We start from the raw sequence: 18,493 nt of genomic DNA on the forward strand, positions 1-18,493 counted from the left end.
CTCATTTACAACTGCGACCTGGCCAAGATAAAGCAAAGCAGTGCGACACAAACAACAACACAGAGTTACACATGGAATAAACAAACGTACAGTCAATAACACAATAGGAAAAAAATCTATATACAGTGTGTGCAAATGAGGTAAGATTAGAGAGGTAAGGCAGGGGTAAGACTTCATAAATACATGGTCGTCATGCTTGTCCCTTTGATTTGTGATGCAAGTTTTTTTATGGCTATTTCTATGATGGTAAGGTAAGATAGTTATCCGTGAGTCAAATTGAATTCATTGAAAAGACTAGAAATGTTACAGATCTATACTTCTTATGTTTGAATTGTAGCTGGACCAATGTTATCTAAATGTGATGTGACAGCGCTAGCCTCTGGTAGAAAAGCGAACTATAATAGCAGAAAGAATAATGCAGTACTATACTGAAACCGGCGTAGTGTTTGGTGGCGATGTAGAGCTGCGATTTGTTTGTTGTCTCCGAAGACCCGTCAAGATGTCTGACATGGAAGATGATTTCATGTGCGACGACGAAGAAGATTATGATCTGGTAAGCGTAAGTTTACATAATACGTTTCTATTTCCTTGTTTATTGATGTTTAATCAGAGCTGTTTCCTTAGCTAGTATATTTTCATTAGCTAGGTCAGAGCAGGGGAGTTAGCCAGTTAGGTAGCTAAACTACCTAGATAGCTAGTTCAGCTAACGTTAGCATAAAGGCGAGGATAGCTTGCAAAGTTGCTGCTAGTGCTAGCTAAACTCAGCTGCTTGGCATGGGGGAAACTGAGTTTGCTATAGTATACTGAGTTAGCTATACTAGTCAATGTATTACAGCATGTTATGTTACCATAGCCAGGCACAAACATACAACCGTTTAGCTAACCAGCTAGCTAGCTAGGTGTAGATAACTATCCTTTAGCCGCGCATGCGCCGTTGTTGGTTAGATAAAACAACTAGCTAGCTACTTAGACTCATTAGTAAACAACTATGGCAAGCCGTTAGCCCAATCATAACATCTCTGTCACGTTATCAATCTTTGTTGTATTAACTCATAGCCAGCTAACTTATGTCCTGAGTTTATGTCTCAACCCAGGAATATTCCGAGGACAGTAACTCAGAGCCAAATGTCGACTTGGAGAACCAGTACTACAACTCCAAAGCACTGAAGGAGGATGACCCCAAAGCAGCTCTCAACAGCTTTCAGAAGGTGGGTACTGGCTACTCACTCACTCCACTCACTCACAGATTGATGAATGTAGGATGGTAATGTATACTCTCTATTGGCAGGTATTGGAGCTGGAGGGAGAGAAGGGAGAATGGGGGTTCAAAGCCCTAAAACAGATGATCAAAATCAACTTCAAGCTAGTAAGAAATGAAATGTGCTGTAGTGTCATCTCAAAATGTCTACTCTCTGTCTCTGAGTCCGTATGATTAGTGCTTGTGAGTTGTTCTTTATGACGTACTGTTATTCCCACTGCAACTTAACTCAATGCCCTGTCTCCTGTCGAACTGTGTGTGTCCTGCAGACCAACTTCCCAGAGATGATGTCTCGGTACAAGCAGCTGTTGACGTACATCAGGAGCGCTGTGACCAGAAACTACTCAGAGAAGTCCATCAACTCCATCCTAGACTACATCTCCACCTCCAAACAGGTATAGACGCAATACCTGGAACTAGAACAAAGGGGTTTTGGCCTCAAAGCTCAGATCATTATTTTGGCTCAAATCTGAAGTTATGTGAACTGTGTTTGTTATTCCATTTTTTTTAACCTTTTTATCAATATCAATTTCTTACAACTTTTGTCTTATATGGAGGATTAAGTTACTGACTCTGGGTCAGTGCTATTGGTATGAATGAAGTGGTGGCAGTGGTTCCATGTTCCACATGACTGAGGTGTTAATGTGGGCTGAGGTTGATGTTCTAGATGACTGAGGTGTTAATGTAGGATGTGGTTCATGTTCTAGATGACTGAGGTGTTCATGTAGGCTGAGGTTCATGTTCTAGATGACTGAGGTGTTGATGTAGGCTGAGGTTCATGTTGATGTAGGCTGAGGTTCATGTTGATGTAGGCTGAGGTTCATGTTGATGTAGGCTGAGGTTCATGTTGATGTAGGCTGAGGTTCATGTTGATGTAGGCTGAGGTTCATGTTGATGTAGGCTGAGGTTCATGTTGATGTAGGCTGAGGTTCATGTTGATGTAGGCTGAGGTTGATGTAGGCTGAGGTTGATGTAGGCTGAGGTTGATGTAGGCTGAGGTTGATGTAGGCTGAGGTTGATGTAGGCTGAGGTTGATGTAGGCTGAGGTTGATGTAGGCTGAGGTTGATGTAGGCTGAGGTTGATGTAGGCTGAGGTTGATGTAGGCTGAGGTGTGTGTTCTAGATGGCTGAGGTGTGTGTTCTAGATGGCTGAGGTGTGTGTTCTAGATGGCTGAGGTGTGTGTTCTAGATGGCTGAGGTGTGTGTTCTAGATGGCTGAGGTGTGTGTTCTAGATGGCTGAGGTGTGTGTTCTAGATGGCTGAGGTGTGTGTTCTAGATGGCTGAGGTTCGTGTTCTAGATGGCTGAGGTTCGTGTTCTAGATGGCTGAGGTTCGTGTTCTAGATGGCTGAGGTTCGTGTTCTAGATGGCTGAGGTTCGTGTTCTAGATGGCTGAGGTTCGTGTTCTAGATGGCTGAGGTTCGTGTTCTAGATGACTGAGGTGTTGATGTGGGCTGAGGTTCGTGTTCTAGATGACTGAGGTGTTGATGTGGGCTGAGGTTCGTGTTCTAGATGACTGAGGTGTTGATGTGGGCTGAGGTTCGTGTTCTAGATGACTGAGGTGTTGATGTGGGCTGAGGTTCGTGTTCTAGATGACTGAGGTGTTGATGTGGGCTGAGGTTCGTGTTCTAGATGACTGAGGTGTTGATGTGGGCTGAGGTTCGTGTTCTAGATGACTGAGGTGTTGATGTGGGCTGAGGTTCGTGTTCTAGATGACTGAGGTGTTGATGTGGGCTGAGGTTCGTGTTCTAGATGACTGAGGTGTTAATGTGGGCTGTGGTTGGTTGTTTTATGTGTCACAGATGGACCTGCTGCAGGAGTTCTATGAAACGACGCTGGACGCTCTGAAGGACGCCAAGAACGACAGACTCTGGTTCAAAACCAACACAAAGGTAGGGTGTGTCCAAATAATTTCAGCTTTTTCCTAAAGTGTGTACTTGGTCACAACTTCCCACAAAAATTTAAAAGCAGTGGATTGGTGGAAGCAGGGACTAGTAATTTCCTCTCAAATCAGTGAAGTGAACAAGTGAGAATTGGGACTTATGCATGTAGTACACAATGTTTCTGTTTATTTCTATGGGTAGGACAATATCTGATCTGGCAGTTTGTCAGACCTCTGTGTTTTGGAGTTTCTACCTCTGCAATGCCCTAGACTGGTAGCGAGATCTGTTTGTGTTAAATGATTTGCCAAACAACACCCTAACATCCTTATTTAGTGATAGTGATAGCACAAACATAGAAGTTGTTGTCTCTCAACCTGTTTTAACTAAAGTCCTCTGGTTGTCTCTCAACCTGTTTTAACTAAAGTCCTCTGGTTGTCTCTCAACCTGTTTTAACTAAAGTCCTCTGGTTGTCTCTCAACCTGTTTTAACTAAAGTCCTCTGGTTGTCTCTCAACCTGTTTTAACTAAAGTCCTCTGGTTGTCTCTCAACCTGTTTTAACTAAAGTCCTCTGGTTGTCTCTCAACCTGTTTTAACTAAAGTCCTCTGGTTGTCTCTCAACCTGTTTTAACTAAAGTCCTCTGGTTGTCTCTCAACCTGTTTTAACTAAAGTCCTCTGGTTGTCTCTCAACCTGTTTTAACTAAAGTCCTCTGGTTGTCTCTCAACCTGTTTTAACTAAAGTCCTCTGGTTGTCTCTCAGCTGGGCAAGCTGTACCTGGAGAGGGAAGAATTTGGGAAGTTACAGAAGATCCTCAGACAGCTGCACCAGTCCTGTCAGGTACAGTAAGACAGGTGGTAGTCTGAGACAACGTTTAGTCTGATGGGGTTTACACAGCCATCTGAGTAGCCAAGTTCCCAATATGGCTGCTAGCAGTATTTTTGTTGTTGTATACTGGTATGATCTGTTATGTTGTATATCTATGTGCACTGCAGACAGATGATGTTGGAGATATGGTCTTATGTGTATATCTGATCTTATGTTGTATATCTATGTGCAATGCAGACAAAGGATATTGGAGATCTATGGTCTTATGTGTGATCTGTAATGTTGTATATCTATGTCTCTCTCTAGACAGATGACGGGGAGGACGACCTAAAGAAAGGCACCCAGCTCCTGGAGATCTATGCTCTGGAGATCCAGATGTACACAGCCCAGAAGAACAACAAGAAGCTGAAGGCCCTGTATGAACAGTCCCTGCACATCAAGTCTGCTATCCCTCACCCACTCATCATGGGAGTCATCAGGGGTGTGTTACCACTGTAGAGAGATGAAACCCTGAAGGCAGCATAGCTGTCAACATTATTATATTTTACATGTGTTGCATTGGTGCCACACACAGTGGTTTACATTGAATAAATACATTGACCATAGAAAAAGAATCCTCCTTAGAATAGTAATTCTATGGTTACGACTTGTAAACTGACCTGTAGGAAGACTCTGGGAGATTTGTCACTATCGTGGATAAAATTGTAAAAGATGGCAAAAAGATGTGTCAGTCACTGTGTGTGTTTGTGATGTACTAACAGGCCTATTCCTGTTTTGTCCCCTTCCCCAGAGTGTGGGGGTAAGATGCACCTGAGAGAGGGGGAGTTTGAGAAGGCCCACACAGACTTCTTTGAGGCGTTTAAGAACTACGATGAGTCAGGCAGCCCCAGGAGAACCACCTGTCTGAAGTACCTGGTGCTGGCCAACATGCTCATGAAGTCTGGAATCAACCCTTTCGACTCACAGGAGGTACAACAGTCATTCAGTTTAGTTAAGTCCAGTTAAATTAAATGTTATTTATCCCCTTAGAGCAGTTACTAACATTATCATTCTGGGAAAATACACGTGGTGGATGCATCCTGTACCTTTATATTGTTGGAGGCAACATTGCATTAATCCAATTCAAATCACCTGCAGCAAACACTGCTTGATAAAGTGTTGTATTACAGTGGCTGTTCTTATTGTGTTTTTCTGTGACAGGCCAAACCCTATAAAAACGACCCAGAGATCTTGGCCATGACAAATCTAGTAAGGTAAGAACACGTGTGTGTGTGTGTGTGTGTGTGTGTGTGTGTGTGTGTGTGTGTGTGTGTGTGTGTTTCTAGTCATCCATGGTGGTGTTGCTGATATTTTAGGGTAGAAAGCCATGGCATCAGTTATACGATAACGTCACTATTTACAACCTATTTCCACTTATTTGTGCCGAGTTGTCATTCGACCCAAACTGTTATTGTTTTACATCACATATAAGTGGTTGATAGAGGTGTAACATAGTGAAGATATCCTTTAACCACGGGTTCAACTGTGGCGTCTCTTCAACCTAATTTATGGTCAGTCTGGGATCCACGACACAGAGGGTCTGCTCTGATGCAATTGCAGAAGGAAATGGAAGCGCTCCTAGGCTGTGGCTCTGACACCTCTCTCAAAATGTAAAACAAGGCCGACGCCTCCGTGTGCTCGTGTTTGATTCCCAGACGATGACTGGTTGACAGGTGAGTTGGGGGAGTGGTTTCTGCTATCTCTGCTCTGAACAGTGAGAACCTACCGTTCACAGGCTCCACATTCGTTAACACAGCGGATGCTGGATTGAATGGCATCGACCATAAAAAGCCCATTTGAAAGCCATTTGCTCTTTAGCTCTGGTCTCCTCCCTTAACACCATGGGACCACGCAGCCGTCATACCGCTCAGGAACGAGACTCGTTCTGTCTCCTAGAGATGAACGTACTTGGCTAAGGTGTCTGTAAACTTCCGACTTCAACAGTATGTCATTATTTTATGGATTGTAATGTCATTATTCTAACCCAGTGACTGTTCTACTGTTGTGTGTCTACTCTCAGCTCCTATCAGAATAATGACATCACAGAGTTTGAGAAGATACTGAAGACCAACCATAGTAGTATCATGGATGACCCCTTCATCAGAGAACACATAGAGGGTGAGTGGTGTTTGTGTGTGTGTGTGTGTGTGTGCGGGGGCTTTCTCACATTTTGTTGATGAACGAGACATGGAATTATTGCATTGAAGACGAGGTTTCAACAAACTTGAGACAAACTGTACCAGTATCTGCATATTGAGATGATGTGTGGACGGGGTGAGGGTGTCCTGGTGGACGGGGTGAGGGTGTCCTGGTGGACGGGGTGAGGGTGTCCTGGTGGACGGGGGGTGAGGGTGTCCTGGTGGACGGGGGGTGAGGGTGTCCTGGTGGACGGGGGGTGAGGGTGTCCTGGTGGACGGGGGGTGAGGGTGTCCTGGTGGACGGGGGTGAGTGTGGACGGGGGGTGAGTGTGTCCTGGTGGACGGGGTGAGGTCTGAAGAGACTCTGATCAATGCTGTGTTGTCTTATATTCCAGAGCTGCTGCGGAACATCAGGACCCAGGTCCTTATCGCGCTCATCAAGCCTTACACCAGAATACACATCCCATTCATCTCTAAGGTAAGTCTGAGGACAGCACTGGCTTCTAGACTAACTAGCCTGGTCCCAGATCTGTTTGTGGGCTTTTTTGCCAATTCCTATGGTCATTGGCATGATGATTTTTACAATAAGAGTTGGTAGGACAGCACAAACAGATCTGAGACCAGGCTAATCATTGACTTCACTGTGTGTATTGATAATGTATCTGATAATGAACTTTGCTGAGTAGATCATGTATTTATTAGGTCACTGATGTTGCTGTTTGGATTGATCATAGTGTAACGTTCTGTCTTCTCTGTCTCAGGAGCTGAACATAGATGTTTGTGACGTGGAGAGTTTGTTGGTGCAGTGCATATTGGACAGGTAAGTTTGTCCTAGACATGCATCTGATGTGTGGCCCAAACTACCATTTAGGAGTGTAGAATACACTGTTAGGAAAAGTTTTTTGTATCAAACAGACATTCACGCCATGGAAGACTTATGTTTTCTCTAGACTCTTACATATTTCTATGAGAGGCTGAATACTTCTTATATACTACACCGAGTGCTCTTCCATTGACAGACTGACCAGGTGAATCCAGGTCAAAGCTATGATGCCTTATTTCACTTGTTAAATCCTCTTCAGTCAGTGTAGCTGAAGGGGAGGAGACGGGTTAAAGAAGGATTTTAAAGCCTTGAGACATGGAACGCTGCTGGGTTTTTCACGCACAACAGTTTCCCGTGTGTATCAGGAACGGTCCACCACCAAAACGACATCCAGCCAACTTGACACAACTGTGGGAAGGAAACATTGGATTCAACATGGGCCAGCACCCCCTTTCGACACCTTGTAGAGTCCATTCCCTGATGAATTGAGGCTGTTCTGAGGGCAGAAGGGTGCAACTCTATATTAGGAAGGTGTTCCTAATGTTTTGTATGCTCTAGGGCTGACCCCATTTAGTCGATTGTTTGGTCAATAGGCTGTTGGTCGACCAAGATTTTTTTTCAGTCGAACAGTGGCAAATATATTTTAAAAAAATGATGGCACACGAGACGCCTGTCTGATTCACGCCTGTCTGATTCACGCCTGTCTGAGTGGACTAATCCATTGCAGGCCGCGGGATGGTTCACCAGTATCACCAGTAGTACATTTAACATAAATGACCAACATTTCTTATCTACATTGTTTGGTTACTGTCATTTATTTTAATGTGTTCTCTACATTATTATTCCAGTCTTACCATTGTCATTGTAGGAGTGGACACATAGGTTGTGCAGTCTGCTAACAATGCTATACTTGTAAGAAACCAATTTATTTCCATTCCATTTACGAGTTGTCTATTCATTATCTTTTGTTTGGAGCGCTCCTGTCAATCTTGAGTAAGGGGACACACAGAAGTAAGTCTAGGGTACCTGGCCTGCGTGCAAATGTAGGCGCTTAAATGTGCCAATTTGGGGATCTGATAGTATTTCTTGTCTTAATTCCCCATCACTGTGGAGCTTCTCAAAGAAATGTTTTCTTCGCCTTAAACAGCAAGTAAAAAAAAGTCTGTTTTTACATCCATTGAGAATGAAAATAGTTCCTCAACATAGCCTATTTAAAGAAACGTTCCAGCTCTCTTTCGATAACACTCGGTATGAGACGGAAAAAATGTACTACCCTGATCCGGTGGAAACGTCATAAAGGCCTACCTGATTACTTCTCATGTGATTTATAGGATTTTTATTTTTATCAGGATTTCTTTCTACCTGCGGGCTGCAGTGTTTTTATTTGTTGGCATTATGTAGGCTATTTTTACCTATTGGCAATAGAAGTTATTTTTTTCATTAGGTAGAATTCTTATTGACCACATGACATTGATTTTGAGATATGAAGACTTTATTATTAATTAAATGAAACTGTTCTACAAAAATGTGCATATGAAAATCATAACTGGCACGCAGATCAGTAGAAATGGTACAATAACTTGCCACTCCAAATGGAAAAGGTTGATGACCGTTGGTGTAGCCTATTACCGGCTACTTCAGGAGCCTAACGGCAGAAGCTGCAAAGGCCAGCAGCAGCGGGAAGAGGAGGGTCTGGTTGGGTACAGGTTTTTGTCTTTCTGGTTAGGCTATATTGATCTCTGGCTCCCTCTTTGGTAATTTGTCTTTTATTTTTAATTTCAGTGCTTAAAGCATCAGACATGCTCAGTAGCCAACATTTAGTTGCTTTTATTCAAACAATAGGGTGTGTCTATATATGGAGAAATAAACATACACAAACTATTTTTTGGGGGACATCCCTAGTATACTCAGTATATAGTGTACCTGGCTGACACAGAGGAATCACAAGACGAAGCAGAGCATGTTTCTTGTGCATGTGTGTTAAGACATGTTTCCTGTACGGGGATCATTTGAATTCCTCATTTCTCAGTTCCTCATAGTTTCCACCCTGCACCTTGAGGAATGCAGGAGGCCAGCATGAGTCTCTGTCTCTCTCTGTCTCTGTTTGTGGTGTTATTCTTCCCTGAGTGCCCTGCTTAGTTTATTGCAGATCTGTCATTTATTACTGGTTTCATTATTTAGTTTAGAAGTAGTGTAGGCACACACATCCAGTAACTTGCAGGCTACAAAAAGTAAACTGATGAAAGAAAGATACCTGCAAACTGTTGATTGCTCCCGCAGTTTTATTGTGCAATGCTTTTGACCCAGCCGGATGAAGACCTTTTTGATCAAAACTTTGGGAGAAATAAAGTCTTATCTATCATGGCTTTATTATTTCCCATGCTACTGTAGCAGACTGCTGTGTATTGTTTACTACCCTCAGCCAGATCAGATCTACAGCCAGTCAACTGGAACAGTGACATTTCACACTGCATTCCCACCGTTGTCACAGAGCTCAACAGAATATGTACTGTATGGAGTGAAATGTGTTCATCAGACAGCTTAGTGTAGATGTGATAATTGGTTGAGAGAGAGTACACACATCAGTGGTTCAGGTGCTGGACAGAAACCGAACAGTGAAAGAAGTTCAACAATGACTTCAACTAATGCTATCCACAGTGATTTGTGTAATTTGAACCATAATCGAATGCAAATATTGATGTTGTTGATCACATTTTTATATAAAAAGGCATTGTTTTATACAATATTATTTACCATATTTGGTCAATTTCTAAACGTTTTCCTGACCAAGATGGAAAGAATGTTTAGTCATGTTGCTAGGATACCAATGTCCATGCTTGTGTTGTATTTATTGAACCATTGTTCTCTGATCACTCTCTTGTGCTGTGGTTTCCTCCCTGTAGCACCATCCAAGGCCGTATCGACCAGGTCAACCAGCTGTTGGAGCTAGACTACCAGAAGAGAGGAGGGGCGCGCTACACTGCCTTAGACAAATGGACTAAACAACTCAACTCTCTCAACCAAGCCATCGTCAGCAAACTCACATGATTCTGGCTGACGTGACAATGGACAGCACTGAAAGATAGGAAGGAGAATCTCAATCAGCTGTTCCAATGTGTCAGAATATAAACCAAACCATCCAGTGTGGATGGGCTGAGTGGAGTTACACAGCAGCACAGAGATGTTTTGTGATCTGACACTGTTTCCCAGAGAAGGGGAGATACTGCTTTCTAGAAGACATCAGCACTCTCTAAGGGACAGCTCAGTTTACTTCAAGCCCCTCGTGTTTGTTTTTCACAAGACTTTAGTAGAATGATTTTAAGAAATATCACTGTCAACACCTTTTTAAAAGTGCTGTATTTTTTTCGGTGGGCAGTTTGAGTACAATGACACACTGGTTTATTTGTGCCTGTTGACTGACAGCTGGTGTTGGGAAACCTTTTTCACAACATGTAGCTGCAGCATTGAATGCGTGTTGGCTGTTGTAAATAAAAAAAAATCTAATAAAAAAAAATCTCCAACTGGGTTTACTGTATATGACATTTCAATGTAGGTCTTCTAGATACTGTCTACTTTTTAGCTCTCATGCTAACTTTGGTTCCATACTATATTATTTGTAAATATCGGTATTATTTGGTAGTTGCAACAGACTCCTGTTCTTAGTGTTAGTCAATTGTTTGTGTGCAGAAACGTATGAATAGATATATTCACACCCATCACTGAAAATCTATGTAATCCACCACATTGCACACAGAACAGTAGCAAAGTAGAAATCTGTTAGAATTATAATCCAAGAGTTGATTCGGTGTTGTAATCTAGACATACAGTTGAAGTCGGAAATTTACATACACTTATGTTGGAGTCATTAAAACTCATTTTTCAACCACTCCACAAATTTCTTGTTAACAAACTATAGTTTTGGCAAGTCAGTTAGGACATCTACTTTGTGCATAACACAAGTCATTTTTCTAACAATTGTTTACAGACAGATTATTTCACTTATACTTCACTGTATCACAATTCCAGTGGGTCAGAAGTTTACATACACTAAGTTGACTTTGCCTTTAAACAGCTTGGAAAATTCCAGAAAATGATGTCATGGCTTTAGAAGCTTCTGATAGGCTAATTGACATCATTTGAGTCAATTGGAGGTGTGGATGTATTTCAAGGCCTGCTTTCAACTCAGTGCCTCTTTGCTTGACATCATGGGAAAATCAAAAGAAATCAGCCAAGACCTCAGAAAAATAATTGTAGACCTCCACAAGTCTGGTTCATCCTTGGGAGCAAATTCCAAACGCCTGAAAGGACCACGTTCATCTGTTCAAACAATAGTACGCAAGTATAAACACCATGGGACCACGCAGCTGTCATACCGCTCAGGAAGGAGACGTGTTTTGTCTCCTAGAGATTAATGTACTTTGGTGCGAAAAGTATAAATCAATCCCGGAACAACAGCAAAGAACCTTGTGAAGATGCTGGATGAAACGGGTACAAAAGTATCTATATCCACAGTAAAACGAGTCCTATATCGACATAACCTCAAAGGCCGCTCAGCAAGGAAGAAGCCACTGCTCCAAAACCGCCATTAAAAAAGCCAGAATACGGTTTGCAACTGCACATGGGGACAAAGATCGTACTTTTTTGAGAAATGTCCTCTGGTCTGATGAAACAAAAATAGAACTGTTTGGCCATAATGACCATTGTTATGTTTGGAGGAAAAAGGGGGACGCTTGCAAGCCGAAGAACACCATCCCAACTGAAGTACAGGGGTGGCAGCATCATGTTGTTGGGGGTGATTTGCTGCAGGAGGGACTGGTGCACTTCACAAAATAGATGGCATCATAAGGGAGGAAAATGATGTGGATATATTGAAGCAACATCTCAAGACATCAGTCAGGAAGTTAAAACTTGGTCGCGAATGGGTCTTCCAAATGGACAATGACCCCAAGCATACTTCTAAAGTTGTGGCAAAATGGCTTAAGGACAACAAAGTCAAGGTATTGGAGTGGCCATCACAAAGCCCTGACCTCAATCCTATTGAAAATATGTGGGCAGAACTGAAAAGGTGTGTACGAGCAAGGAGGCCTACAAACCTGACTCAGTTACACCAGCTCTGTAAGGAGGAATGGGCCAAAATTCACCCAACTTATTGTGGGAAGCTTGTGGTAGGCTACCCAAAACGTTTGACCCAAGTTAAACAATTTAATGTCAATGCTACCAAATACTAATTGAGTGTATGTACACTTCTGACCCACTGGGAGTGTGATGAAAGAAATAAAAGCTGAAATAAATAATTCTCTACTATTTTTCTGACATTTCACATTCTTAAAATAAAGTGGCAATCCTAATTGACCTAAAACAGGTAATTTTTACTAGGATTAAGTGTCAGGAATTGTGAAAAACTGAGTTTAAATGTATTTGGCTAAGGTGTATGTAAACTTCTGACTTCAACTGTAGCTGCTCTACTCAAAAAAATAGATATACTTTTTGCACAGTAGGCCTATTTATCATGGTCCATCAAATCTTATCAGTGACAGACGCCGAAGGCAAAGACGAACACTGTTTGAGACTGTGGGCTTTCCGTCCCAGATGACCATCTCTTCTGCCATTCCATTTCTACGTTGACACAGTCAGAGCTAGCCGAGCTAGCTAGGCAGCAACAGTTCAACTAGGCAGAGGTAAAACAGGGTGTGTTTCACACAAATGGCTCAACATTTACAATTACAATGAAGAAAAATAAGTCACCTATATCTTGACGACCACTGCGTGCTCAATGACGGTCTGCCGCGGTCTCAGCGATTGACATGGATTCTTGTGATAAGGTGAAGACGGATTTTCTCTGCGAAGTAATGACGGACCCGATTATGTCTGGTAACAGGGCACAACTAGCTTTAGTTAGCTAATGGGAATATGAAGCTAGCTAGCTAGGCCCAAAACGTATCTGCAGGTAATAATGTCCCTTTAATGTTTTAGAAGTGTCAGTGATTTTACCCGATGTTTGATTATTGTCAATGATTTGTCATCTAACTAGATCGGCACGCGTGTAAGTAAAGACAAGCTAACTAGCCTTAGCTAAGCAGCTTTTATACGATTGTCATTTTGGATGGACAATATCACATCTCATCTGTTCTCCCTGATTTGCTGATCTATGTACTAGATGTTTTAATTGAGGCTAACTATATTGAGTATCTAACTAAACTAGTTACAGCACCGATACTGTCACAATGTGTTGACATTAGTGACAGTTCATGTCAACAAATCGGTTGACATGAACTGACTTAGCTATCTGGGGAACTTTGATGTTTGACACACCGGTAAATAACTAGCTAGATAGTTATGATAATACGGACCAGGGTAAGTTAACTTGCTAGGTAGTGAACAGTTACCGAAACTTCCAGTCTGCAGTGAGTGTGTGGTAGATTGTTGACAACTAACTAGCCAGCTGATTCGCTCTGGAGGAATGTCCGGTTCTTTTGCATTTTAATCACATTCCAGTGAGTGACTCCTGCTGCGCATAGAGTAACTTAACTATGATGCAAGTTAGCTACTCTATTATGTGCTCTGACTTACTGTAAGTGCCCATTTTAAAATGTCATGTTTTTCACTAGGCTTAGTTCCATGACAGTATATGCCACCATAGTTTAGGCCACAGAAAGCTGCAGTCCAGTATACTGCAGGGTATTGTTTTCAGCTGGCTATTTCTTGAACTGAGTTGTTGGATAAGGGCTTGACAGTAAGCATTTCACGGTAAGGTCTACACCTGTTGTAATCGGCGCGTGTGACAAATAAAATGTGATTTGATTTGGATTAAGCCCTCCTGTGTCACTATCAGATGCCACATAGGCTGAGTTTTGGTCCACAGTGATGTGATGGTGCATGGGCGATTCAAGGACCCAAGATGGTTTCATGCTTGTGACTTTAATATATTTTTCAAAATGTAGTGTACATGCACACACTCGAGCTCGCTCATCCACCCACCGCTCTCTATTGCTCCCTCTCTTGCCCCCTCCCATTCAACAACAGTAAAAGAACAATACAACTTCTCTCTTTCCAGCTGAGAATGTTAGAAGACAATGAATCAGAGACAAAAGCTTGAATGGACAAAGGGTTTGATGGTTGATGGCCCAGTAGTCCCACCCAGTTTTGCCAGGCCAGTGCTGCCCTGGCTTTTTCACCACACATCTGGAGCTGAGCTCCACTTATAGGAACAATTAGGGTTAAGTGTCTTGCTCTAGGGCACATCGATAGATTTTTCACCTAGTCGGCTCGGGATTCGAACCAGCAAACTTTCAGGGTGACTGGCCTTACCCTCTAACCGCTAGGCTACCTGCTAATGCATCTTCCATAATCACTGCTTTTCTCTCTCTAACACGCATACACACGCCAACCTGCAGCCCTTTCCACAATCGCTGCTATTCTCTCTCACATCCCAGGCGCTAATCAATCAATCACATACAACTCAGTCTGAACAAACAACCTACACCTTCACACCAGTGGAATGGAGAATGGCACCCAGAGCTAAAGAACCCAGACCTGGACACAGCCAGGGACTCCCTGTCCGAGTCTCCCCCAGCCAGGGCACACACATTGGGAGGTTTGGAGTCTCTTTTCCCTGGTGGACTAGGGCTGGAGCCCTATAGCAACTGACTCTGTTGTAGCTAGTTGTGTAATTGGCTTATCCTGGTTGGGCCACCGTCCTCACTCCTCACCTGATCCTCTCAGGCCTAATCCTGTAACTGTCTCCCCTGTCACCTATAGCCAGGCCTACCTCCTGTAACGTCACCTACAGCTAACCAGGCCTACTTCCTGTAACGCCACCTATAGCTAGCCAGGCCTCCTTCCTGTAACGTCACCTATAGCCAGGTTCACCATAGCTAGCCAGGCCTCCTTCCTGTAACGTCACCTATAGCTAGCCAGGCCTCCTTCCTGTAACGTCACCTATAGCTAGCCAGGCCTCCTTCCTGTAACGTCACCTTGCCAGGCTCCTTCCTGTAACGTCACCTATAGCTAGCCAGGCCTCCTTCCTGTAACGTCACCTATAGCTAGCCAGGCCTCCTTCCTGTAACGTCACCTATAGCCAGGCCTCCTTCCTGTAACGTCACCTATAGCTAGCCAGGCCTCCTTCCTGTAACATCCCTCATACAAAGTAACCAACCCCCTCACCCCGCCCCTCACCTAAAGTTTAAATTGACCAACCTCTCCTCTATCAGCATCCTTGTCATCTAAAGTAACACAACCAACCCCTCTGTTTTGTGTAACTAACCTCACCTGATTATCTGAAGTAACCAGCTCTCTTTAGAGTAGGCCTAACCATCAAACCTCATATGTCTCTTTAGAGTAGGCCTAACCATCAAACCTCATATGTCTCTTTAGAGTAGGCCTAACCATCAAACCTCATATGTCTCTTTAGAGTAGGCCTAACCATCAAACCTCATATGTCTCTTTAGAGTAGGCCTAACCATCAAACCTCATATGTCTCTTTAGAGTAGGCCTAACCATCAAACCTCATATGTCTCTTTAGAGTAGGCCTAACCATCAAACCTCATATGTCTCTTTAGAGTAGGCCTAACCATCAAACCTCATGTCTCTTTAGAGTAGGCCTAACCATCAAACCTCATATGTCTCTTTAGAGTAGGCCTAACCATCAAACCTCATATGTCTCTTTAGAGTAGGCCTAACCATCAAATCTCATATGGATCATTTAAAATGTCACATTTTCACTAGGCTTAGTTCCATGACAGTATATGGCACCATAGTTTAGGCCACAGAAGGCTGCAGTCCAGTATACTGCACGTATTGTTTCCCGCTGGCTACGTCACCCCTAGCGCTCTGTGTTGACCAGTCAGGACCCCTGGATCTATCAGATCTCAGCCCACACTGCCCACGGACAGTACAGTAGTACTGGGAAACAATGGTGGTGTGTGTGGTGTGTTCACTGCTGTACTGATGCTGGATTCATACATTCCGACCCTGGCTGGGAGAATGGAGTGTCTGTGTCGTGAACTCGTGTCAACTCTCCCTCTTCCTCTCCTCAGAATGAAAGGGGGGATGAGGTTGAACTGCCCGTCCCAGTGATAGGTCTGGACTCCATCTCAAATGGTACCCTATTGGGCTCTGGTCAAAAGTAGTGCATTATGAAGGGAATAGGGTGCCATTTGGGACTCAAGCAGCAAGTCCCGATGTGTTAGCTGGGCAGGAAGGCCTGTAATTCAGTCAACATGATGTCAATGGTCAGTTTTGATAAGAGGTGAACCTAGATAAACAGTCCAATGGTCATGACTTAGTAGTCAGACCCATTTCAGTGTTTCCATATCAGTGTTTAAAGTCCCCTGAAGCAGCATTCATCAGGACTACAAACAAACACAAATTAATTCAATTGATAGCAAAATGTGATTTGGTCGGGGCAACAGAGCAGGGTGGGGGGGGGGGGATGAGGAGAGGGAATGGTGGGGTGGGGGGGGGGGGACGGTGGGGAGGGGTTGTAGAGAGGGTCTGTGTTTCTTCAGTTTCACCCAGAATCCACCCAGGCCCACCCATCCATCCAGACAGACTAGTAAAAGCTCATTGAGAGTGCTTTGACTACATTCCTTTAAGACACTGAGCTGCTTGACCTGTTGTAAATATTTCCCAGCTATGACCCAGGCTGTCACCCTGTTGCTGTCCCATCTAGTGGCCTACAGTATCTTTCCACTCCTCCAATCCACTGATCATACCAATACTAGAGCAGTAGGCTGCATCTCATCTGACCTATCCAAACCCTGGAGGACATTGTTTGAAACAATGGATAATTGTCATCCTTTGTATTTTATTTTCAGAGAGGTAGGCCTCTGTTGACTTGACATGGTACTGTGGTTTGTGATGTGTATACTAGCTGTACAGGTATGTTTGACACATACTTTGTGACGCACATTTTATGATGGATAGTTTATGACCTGTATTATTTTGACATTTCATCACAGCCCTCCTCCCCTCCACGCACACCACACACACATACATACCACACACACCACACACACACATACATACATACCACACACATACATACATACCACACACACACATGCATACCACACACACACATACATACCACACACACCACACACACATACATACCACACACACACCACACACACATACATACCACACACACACCACACACACATACATACCACACACATACCACACACACCACACACGCATACATACCACACACACCACACACGCATACCACACACACCACACACGCATACCACAAACCACCACCTCCTCTGTCCCTGTTGCATGATGGCAATAGAGGTAGGCCCACAGAATGAAATAGAACAATTGAATGAAAGGATCTTTATGGGTAGGCCGGGTCCTAGTTGACGTTGTCTTTAGAGACCTTATGTAACACATAGTTAGCTACTAGTGTAATCTCTCTGGGAGGAATGAGCAGCTAAATATAGCTGGCCCATAAAGTCCTCCTGAAGATGCTGGGTGACTGTCATTACTACCCCGGCTCTGCTGGTTGCTCTCTGCTGGCTCTGAGGTGAAGTTTCCCCTAGGTACAGATCTAGGATCAGCTTCCCCTCCCCCAATCCTAACCTAAACCTATAATGGGGGAAATGCAAAACTAACTCAAGATCAGCGTCTAAGGGGCAACTTCAGGGCCAGACTTGGACCAGGCAGGGCCATAGGAAAGGAATGTCTTGAGACAGAATGCTGATGGTAGGAGTGCTACCTAGCGTTTAATGTTAGTGGTAGCTGGTAAGGAGAGGGGATCATTGGATGAAAGGGGCAAAAGATGTTTACCAATGAAGCATAACAGTTCCAAGGCATTCCCTAAAAATGCTGTATTGTGTTGGCCTAACTTAATAGGAAGGGTTAGGCTAAAACCACAGGTATTGGACTGTGTGTTCTAAGGCCCTCAGTCAGTCATGTTCTCTGAGTACAAGGAAACAGTACTCTGCTCTTCACACCACTCTGATCAGTGTCAGACCAAACAGGAAGTGTTTCTATTGCACCAGGTTACATGTTGCTGTGTCTGTCTGCTACACTCACATGTGCCCTGATCACACTGCTCTAAGGTCAACACTTTGTTAGGCTTTCATCGTCTGTGACCGAATTGGCACCCTGTTCCCTATTTACATTTTAGTCATTTAGCAGACGCTCTTATCCAGAGCGACTTACAGTAGTGAATGCATACATTTCATACATTTTTTCCCCGTACTGGTCCCCCGTGGGAATCGAACCCACAACCCTGGCGTTGCAAACACCCTGCTCTACCAACTGAGCTACACAGGACCCTATATAAGTAAGTAGCCTTGTCCACATTTAAACAGCCCATAGCGCAGGAGCCTATCGCCTGGTTCGTTAGGCAGCTTGATGTACTGTAGGTAGCCAGGTAGCCTAGTGGTTAGAGCGTTGGGCCAGTAACCGGCAGGTAGCCTAGTGGTTAGAGCGTTGGGCCAGTAACCGGCAGGTAGCCTAGTGGTTAGAGCGTTGGGCCAGTAACCGGCAGGTAGCCTAGTGGTTAGAGCGTTGGGCCAG

At 43.7% G+C, this 18,493-nt stretch overlaps 2 protein-coding genes across 9 annotated transcripts in view; both read left to right on the forward strand.

Moving 5' to 3' along the window:
* The first annotated feature begins 422 nt into the window (after window positions 1-422).
* LOC123730760 (COP9 signalosome complex subunit 2) lies at window positions 423-10,851 on the forward strand. 4 transcript variants are annotated; one of them, XM_045708475.1, is made up of 13 exons: window positions 423-559; window positions 1,095-1,208; window positions 1,289-1,366; window positions 1,528-1,653; window positions 3,051-3,149; window positions 3,899-3,976; window positions 4,271-4,445; window positions 4,755-4,933; window positions 5,165-5,217; window positions 6,024-6,121; window positions 6,537-6,619; window positions 6,903-6,961; window positions 9,868-10,851. In XM_045708475.1, the coding sequence occupies exons 1-13, from the start codon at window positions 500-502 to the stop codon at window positions 10,010-10,012; spliced, it is 1,347 nt and encodes a 448-aa protein (XP_045564431.1). In that variant the 5' UTR covers window positions 423-499; the 3' UTR covers window positions 10,013-10,851. The 4 variants fall into 4 exon arrangements, with proteins under 4 accessions (XP_045564431.1, XP_045564433.1, XP_045564432.1 ...); XM_045708477.1 differs by having other exon boundaries at window positions 3,060-3,149; XM_045708476.1 differs by having other exon boundaries at window positions 426-553.
* A 1,518-nt stretch (window positions 10,852-12,369) lies between these two features.
* LOC106596910 (selenocysteine insertion sequence-binding protein 2-like) overlaps window positions 12,370-18,493 on the forward strand; it is a 31,823-nt gene continuing 25,699 nt past the window's right edge. For 3 of the 5 annotated variants that reach the window (XM_045709098.1, XM_045709099.1, XM_045709100.1), the window contains exon 1: window positions 12,370-12,810. In XM_045709098.1, coding sequence (XP_045565054.1) covers window positions 12,769-12,810 — 42 coding nt within the window. In that variant the 5' untranslated portion in view covers window positions 12,370-12,768. The other 2 variants (XM_045709101.1, XM_045709102.1) reach the window with 2 other exon arrangements.

The sequence above is a fragment of the Salmo salar genome, chromosome ssa26, assembly GCF_905237065.1.
Source record: "Salmo salar chromosome ssa26, Ssal_v3.1, whole genome shotgun sequence".
In the NCBI taxonomy this organism is placed as follows: domain Eukaryota; kingdom Metazoa; phylum Chordata; class Actinopteri; order Salmoniformes; family Salmonidae; genus Salmo; species Salmo salar.